The sequence below is a fragment of the Lagenorhynchus albirostris genome, chromosome 2 (assembly GCF_949774975.1).
Source record: "Lagenorhynchus albirostris chromosome 2, mLagAlb1.1, whole genome shotgun sequence".
Taxonomy (NCBI): Eukaryota; Metazoa; Chordata; class Mammalia; order Artiodactyla; family Delphinidae; genus Lagenorhynchus; species Lagenorhynchus albirostris.
The window spans coordinates 31906571-31914913 of NC_083096.1; the positions used below are offsets into that span (position 1 = coordinate 31906571).

General features: G+C 42.7%; 1 protein-coding gene and 1 pseudogene across 1 annotated transcript; one reads left to right on the top strand and one right to left on the bottom strand.

The window, feature by feature from the left end:
- Positions 1-208: 208 nt before the first annotated feature.
- Positions 209-3587, top strand: LOC132508575 (UDP-N-acetylglucosamine--peptide N-acetylglucosaminyltransferase 110 kDa subunit-like). The gene has a single exon (XM_060128819.1). It carries the CDS (start codon positions 209-211, stop codon positions 3347-3349), a length of 3141 nt encoding a protein of 1046 aa, XP_059984802.1. The 3' UTR covers positions 3350-3587.
- A 3889-nt stretch (positions 3588-7476) lies between these two features.
- Positions 7477-8125, bottom strand: LOC132515730 (ferritin light chain-like; annotated as a pseudogene).
- Positions 8126-8343: the final 218 nt, after the last annotated feature.

Genomic DNA, 8343 nt, shown 5'->3' on the forward strand with positions numbered 1-8343 from the left:
AAGAATTAAGATTTCAAGAGCGTGAGAGGTAGATGGCCAACCAGAGTTCCTAAGTTTCGGTGCCTGTAACTGTCGCCGCCGCTTAAGCCTGCCAAAGCAGTGGTACGGCTGCTGCGCTTGTGTTTGCTACTTCTAGAAACATTCTTGTCAGTAGTGGCGGCAGCGGGACTCAATTACCCCCTTTTCTCACTCTCTCCAGAAGCTCCAGATGGCGTCTTCTGTGGGCAACGTGGCCGACAGCACAGAACCAACGAGACGTATGCTTTCCTTCCGAGGGTTAGCTGAGTTGGCACATCAGGAATATCAGGCAGGAGATTTTGAGGCAGCTGAGAGACACTGCATGCAGCTGTGGAGACAAGAGCCAGACAATACTGGAGTACTTTTATTACTTTCATCTATACATTTCCAGTGTCGAAGGCTGGACAGATCTGCCCACTTTAGTACTCTGGCAATTAAACAGAACCCTCTTCTGGCAGAAGCCTATTCGAATTTGGGGAATGTGTACAAGGAAAGAGGGCAGTTGCAGGAAGCAGTTGAGCATTACCGGCATGCATTGCGTCTCAAACCAGACTTCATTGATGGTTATATTAACCTGGCAGCCGCTTTGGTAGCAGCAGGCGACAAGGAAGGGGCAGTACAAGCTTACGTCTCTGCCCTTCAGTACAATCCTGATTTGTACAGTGTTTGCAGTGACCTAGGGGACCTGCTCAAAGCCCTAGGTCGGTTGGAAGAAGCCAAAGCATGTTATGTGAAAGCAATTGAGACGCAACCGAACTTTGCAGTAGCTTGGAGTAATCTTGGCTGTGTTTTCAATGCACAAGGGGAGATTTGGCTTGCAATTCATCACTTTGAAAAGGCTGTCAACCTTGACCCCAGTTTTCTGGATGCTTATATCAATTTAGGAAATGTCTTGAAAGAGGCACGGATTTTTGACAGAGCTGTGGCAGCTTACCTTCGTGCCATAAGCTTGAGTCCAAATCATGCAGTGGTGCATGGCAACCTGGCTTGTGTATACTATGAGCAAGGCCTGATAGATCTGGCAATAGACACCTACAGGCGAGCTATTGAATTGCAACCACATTTCCCTGATGCTTACTGCAACCTAGCCAATGCTCTCAAAGAGAAGGGCAGTGTTGCCGAAGCCGAAGACTGTTATAATACAGCTCTGTGGCTGTGTCCCACCCATGCAGACTCTCTGAATAACCTAGCCAATATCAACCGAGAACAGGGAAACATTGAAGAGGCAGTTTGCTTGTATCGTAAAGCATTAGAAGTCTTCCCAGAGTTTGCTGCTGCCCATTCAAATTTAGCAAGTGTATTGCAGCAGCAGGGAAAACTGCAGGAAGCTCTGATGCATTATAAGGAGGCTATTCGAATCAGTCCTACCTTTGCTGATGCCTACTGTAATATGGGAAACACTCTAAAGGAGATGCAGGACGTTCAGGGAGCCTTGCAGTGTTATACTCGTGCCATTCAGATTAACCCTGCATTTGCGGATGCCCACAGCAGTCTGGCTTCCATTCACAAGGATTCAGGGAATATTCCAGAAGCAATTGCTTCTTATCGCACTGCTCTGAAGCTTAAACCTGATTTTCCTGACGCTTATTGTAATTTGGCTCATTGCCTGCAGATCGTCTGTGATTGGACAGACTATGATGAGCGAATGAAGAAGTTGGTCAGCATTGTGGCTGACCAGCTGGAGAAGAATAGGTTGCCTTCTGTGCAGCCTCATCATAGTATGCTATATCCTCTTTCTCATGGCTTCAGGAAGGCTATTGCTGAGCGGCATGGGAACCTCTGCTTGGATAAGATAAATGTCCTTCATAAACCACCGTATGAACATCCAAAAGACTTGAAGCTCAGTGATGGTCGACTGCGTGTAGGATACGTGAGTTCTGACTTTGGGAATCATCCTACTTCTCATCTTATGCAGTCTATTCCAGGCATGCACAATCCTGATAAATTTGAGGTATTCTGTTATGCCCTGAGCCCAGATGATGGCACAAACTTCCGAGCGAAGGTGATGGCAGAAGCCCATCATTTCATTGATCTTTCTCAGATTCCATGCAATGGGAAAGCAGCTGATCGCATCCATCAAGATGGTATACACATCCTTGTAAATATGAATGGTTATACCAAGTGTGCTCGAAATGAACTCTTTGCTCTCAGGCCAGCTCCTATTCAGGCAATGTGGCTGGGCTACCCTGGGACCAGTGGCGTGCTTTTCATGGATTATATCATCACTGATCAGGAAACTTCACCTGCTGAAGTTGCTGAGCAGTATTCTGAGAAACTGGCTTATATGCCCCATACTTTCTTTATTGGTGATCATGCTAATATGTTCCCTCACCTGAAGAAGAAAGCAGTCATCGATTTTAAGTCCAATGGGCACATTTATGACAATCGGATTGTGCTGAATGGCATCGACCTCAAAGCATTTCTTGATAGTCTGCCAGATGTGAAAATTGTCAAGATGAAGTATCCTGATGGAGGGCACAACGCAGACAGCAGTAATACAGCTCTTAATATGCCTGTTATTCCAATGAATACTATTGCAGAAGCAGTTATTGAAATGATTAACAGAGGACAAATTCAGATAACAATTAATGGATTCAGTATTAGCAATGGGCTGGCAACTACTCTGATCAACAATAAGGCTGCCACTGGAGAAGAGGTTCCCCGTACCATTACTGTAACCACACGTTCTCAGTACGGGTTACCGGAAGATGCCATTGTGTACTGTAACTTCAATCAGTTATATAAAATTGATCCATCTACTTTGCAGATGTGGGCAAATATTCTGAAGCGTGTTCCCAATAGTGTACTGTGGCTGTTGCGTTTTCCAGCAGTAGGAGAACCTAATATCCAACAGTATGCACAAAATATGGGCCTTCCCCTGAACCGTATCATTTTTTCACCTGTTGCTCCTAAAGAGGAACATGTTCGGAGAGGCCAGCTGGCTGATGTCTGCTTGGACACTCCACTCTGTAATGGACACACCACAGGGATGGATGTCCTTTGGGCAGGGACACCCATGGTGACTATGCCAGGAGAGACTCTTGCTTCCCGAGTTGCAGCTTCCCAGCTCACTTGTTTAGGCTGTCTTGAGCTTATTGCTAAAAATAGACAAGAATATGAAGACATAGCTGTGAAACTAGGAACTGATCTAGAATACCTGAAGAAAATTCGTGGCAAAGTCTGGAAGCAGAGAACATCTAGCCCTCTGTTCAACACCAAACAATACACAATGGAACTAGAGCAGCTCTATCTACAGATGTGGGAGCATTATGCAGCTGGCAACAGACCTGATCACATGATTAAGCCTGTTGAAGTCACTGAGTCGGCCTAAATAATGACTGTGTGCACAGGAGAATTACCCCTGTACCTGAGCCTCAACCTTCTGGGGGAAAGGGAACTACTTTTTCCTTATCTGTACAATACCATGTTGCAGATGGGTGACAGACAATGATAAGAAATAGCACAGCCAGACTTGCTTCCTGCATGATCATGATAGGGAGAGACACAAGAGATAGGAAACTGCTGTTCCACAAGGAGTCTCCATAGAATTTTGCAGCAGCCAGGTGTCTGGAAGGTCTGGAAGGTAAGTCTGGAAGGTCTGATCTCCCTTGGTCTTCCATGGGACGGATGGTTAGTGTGGACGGGAGATAGAGATTGCCCAGCCGTTTTGTGATTATCATGAATTGATTGAGTCTTCTGAATTAAATTTTTTCTTTATATTTTGGGTATTGGAGCTTTTAAAAATGTTTGGTTTCAGATATTTTTATTCATGTCAAGTGTATATGATTCTCTTAAGATAAGGTTTTAAGCTAAAATATTCCTTGTTTTAGTTTCTGAACTCTACAGATATGGGGACTTTGCTGGTGTAGTCTTTTTATAGGTTTTATAAACCACTTGAGCCTATATCAGTCATTTTAGTGTCTGACATAATGTTTGGAACTATCAGTGCTTTGTTGGTTTATAGATGATGGCTTAAATTCTTTTCCTGGTCCGTTTCCTTCTTCCCTTCCCCCCACTTTAAAAATTCTCCTGTAACTTGGCTAACAAAAAACCAAGTCTGATTCAAAACCTCCCAGACTGTTTCTCTTAAACACATCATCTGGTGCCAAATGAAGATTCTTAGGAGTGAATATTAATTACGAAGGGCACAGTTGTGGTACTGTCACTGATGATAATAATAATGGATTTTTGGCCTAGAGTTTTGACCTATTTCACCAGTGTTTTACCGTTGACTGCCCCTCTATGCTGCTTCCAAAAGTGATAGTGTGTGATAAGATTTTTACTTCCATTTCTAAAGTTTGGTTTTTTTTAAGTGAGTCCTGTTCTTCCTTTTTCTTTCAGCAGAAATGAAATCCCAGGTAAGTATAAGTATTCAAATATTTGATCTGTAAGTCACAGTTATCTCCAGTACATTAAATAACTTTCATCAAAAAACAGTTATAGGTAAAGAGCTCTGAAGGACCAGCTATGTATATGATAATTATGTTTCAGACCTTCTAGGGTATTATATATAATAACTTGTCTTCTGGACGTGGTCTTGAAGTCTTTATGGATTCAGCCTCAGTAGTAGCGAACTGCACTGCTACTTGGTTTGGAGTACAAATTAGACTTTAGCCCTCCTGGAGGTTGAGTTTTTGGTATTGAAAACCATAGGAATGAAATTATTGTATTTCAACAAAGGATGGAGGGCTTGAGGCTTAAACAAGCCAACATATGTTGACTATGTTTTTGTCTTGCTCTACTGCATATATGCTATCTACTAACAGATATTTTGCCTGCTAGTAGTGTTCTAGATTATGTCTTTCCAAAGTGTGGAGGCAGTGCACCTATTCTGTAGTTGCAGCTGATGCCTGAATATATCCTAGCTCACAAATTATTGATTAATAAGAACTTGAATTTCTGAAAGATTTGTACTGTTAACCAAAACCTGAGCAAGGAGTCTCAAATGTAATTCTTAGCCAGAATTACATGTTAATGTACCATTTAAAGTGTAAATCAAGGAACATCAGTGTAGGGATTTCTTTTAATTTATTTTTTATCTGCTTGAAATATCAGTTAAAAGTTGCCAGCTTGTTTGCAGATGAACAGACGTTTGAAGTTCACCAAACTACTTAATGTGGAATAGGATAATAGACTTCCAACGCCCTCAAGGCTGTGACCTGCAGCCATTTTACATAGCACATCATCCTCCTATAGGGATGAACCTTTCCCTGGCCCGAAAAGTAGCAGCTCTGTTGAAGCTTTGCTTATTGTAGCAGGCTTTTGTTTCCAGGTAACATGTCTGTGGAAGACTTAATTCTGAATAGAGATGTAGATATTACTGGAAACGAATTGTTTTTTCTATTATACTCTGCTTTATCAAAAAAGTAAACATTTAAATTGTGCTACAGAAGTTCAGATGTTGTCTTGCAATCTTTAAACTATAAATGAATGAGTTGCCCTTAAAAAAAAAAAGAATTAAGCAGTTAAGCTGTTGGTCCCACATCAGACAAATTATCCTTATACCTCCTGTCAATATTGTTAAGAGAGACTGTTATTTTATTAATCCTTATGATCCCGTGATTCTTTCTTTCATGTTTCAGGGCACAGCAGGTGAGAGAGTGGATTTGTTAAGCTGGGTGGGTTTATCCTTCTTTTATGCGTTCATTCAATTTTATGTTCATTTACTTATTGTACACATATGGCAATAGAAGCTGCTAAAGCAATCATTGCTATTCTGCAAAACAACAAGGCACAGAAGCAGATGTCTTATTTCCAAGATTTTTCCCCCCAGAATTATTATGATTAAAGATCCTTTCCCCCACTCCCTGGAGAGGACAAGGGGCTGCTCGCTGCAGGTTTTTTAATGACTTGGGGAAAGGCTCAAGTATCCCCCATTATGGTAATCCACCCCAGGGGCAAACCACACAAGAATATTATGAATTTATTTTATTTTTCTATCCTTGCAAAGGTAATACTCAGCTCATTAGAATATGAAAACTATACTGTCAAATTTCAGAATTACATGGATGAAGAAAATCACCAAAGTGGCATCATATCATATGTGTTATAGTTGTATTTACTATATTGACAATATTAACTATGTTGTGTTAACAATATATTGTATAACTATATACAGTGAAAAGGCAAAATGCTGTAACTTATTTCAGAGAAAATAATTATGTTGGCAAACCCCAAATTGTACATTGTAGATGGGTCCTAGGAAAAGAAGATTTAATTCATAGTGGACAAGAGGTTAGCTTCTGTTTTCAGCCATGTGCTATTTCAAGAAATTACACATCATGAATAATACAGGATATAAGAGGAATAGTCTAAAGACAGAAAAGCACATTTTGATTAGGAAAGAGAATTTAAGACTTAAGTCTTTTTTTTTTTAAGGAAAACTGCCTTATTACTATGAGATAAGAAAACTGTTTCCTTCTTTTCTTCCTTGCTTTCTTCTTCTTTTTTTTTTAACCTTTTTTTATTTTGGATATTTGACCTCTAAGCTGAGATGACTGGAAATGCCTCCTCTGGGCATCAACCTTTTTGAAAGACTTTTTCCCCCTCCCTAAGGGCTGTTTGTCTCTTGGAGGCATTGTCTACATTACTCACCAAGAGGCAAGCATTGGTCCTTGCACTAAATGCTGACATCTCCTGATAAGAGGGAAGCTGCAAAGTAGAAGAATTGAAGGTCAATATGTTGATATTGGTCTCAAGCGCATTGATGTACATTTGTGTATTGGGGAAGGGGAGTGAAGCTTGAGAGTGGGCCAGTGGGGAGGGGTAAATATTTTGTGATGCTGTCTACCTATGGGCTTATAAAGTTTACAGCTGCATTAGGAGGACAAGCATTACCATTAGCATGAAAAGTAGGGCAGACCTCAGTTGCAAAAACCTTTTACACATAGGGCAATACGTAAATGATACACCTTATTGCATTCACCCACTCACCCTCCCCTGTTCACGCTAATTGGAAATTTCAATCCATTTCAGAGAAGTAACACAACTATCAATCATTTTCCCTGGCACGAATCTTCCAGGAGGAAGAAAATGGAATACACCTAGCAACAGAGCTCACGCACTAGCCCATGTGTCTTAGATTTAATATCTGATCACTAGCTGGATTGAAGCCAAGAGGTGGTTCACAAAGTTGCTGCACGTTAGAATCACCTGGGGAACTCTGAGACCTCCCCGTGCCCAGGCTCCTCCCTAGACCTACTGAATCAAAATCTCTGGGGCTGGGACCCAGACAACAATGTTTTTCTTAAAAGCTCTTTAGGTGATTCATACGAGCAGCAAAGCTTGAGAACCAAGCACAATAACGGGAACAAACTTATTTCACACAGATAAAGTGGGGCAATTCATATGTTAAAAGAACATGAATATATTTATTTATTTATTTATTTATTACTCTTTATTCTGTTTGTGTTTCAAATAGGCTTTTTTTGTTTTCTTCTGCAAAAAGCATTGTCTCCATTTGGTCCAAGGCTTGGGAGAGGACTCCAGGGCGGTTACAAAGCTGCCTAGTGGCTGCAGAGCGGGGCATCAGGCAGAAGCTCTGACGCCAGAGGGGCTCCTCAGAGGCCGCTGGACTTCAGAGACTCCTGCTTGTGCTCGAGGGTGAGCCTTTCAAAGAGATACTCGCCCAGCACAGCCTGCGGACCAGCCAGCCTGCGGAGGTTGGTCAGGTGGTCGCCCATCTTCTTGATGAGGTTCACCTGCTCCTCCAGGAAGCGGCTCTCCAGGAAGTCACAGAGGTGGGAGTCTGCGTGGGCGGAACGCAGGGCGCGCAGATCCGATAGTGCCTGGTTCAGGTTCTTCTCCCTAAGAATGGCGGCTTCCACAGCGTCCTGGGTTTTACCCCACTCATCTTGAGAAGGCTTCCGCGCATCCTGGAAGAGGGCGCGGTCGCAGCACTGGTTTTGCATTTTCAAGAGACGCTGGGCACCCTCACACTTCTCCTCAGCCAGTTGGCGAAAAATGTGGCCCACACTGTCCAGAATCTCATTGTTGCTGTCGAAATAGAAGCTCAGAGAGAGGTAAGTGTCCACAGATGCATGTTGAACAGGCGGTGGACGGCGGCCTCTACCTCGATGGAATAATTCCGACGAACCTGGGAACTCATGGTTGATCAGTGATAAGGAGCTAATCTCAAAAAAACGGTGTTGGTCTGTCCTGGAGGCTGGATAGCTGAGTGGCTGATTCCAAAGGTTGTGACAGGAAGAAAGGTTGAAGGGTGGTCGGGGGCTGGAGCAAGGAGCGTCCCTGGGTCTGTTCATTCCAAACACTGTTGAAGCAAAAGACAGATCTGCAGGACCGCCGAGCGCACTGCCTCAAATAGGC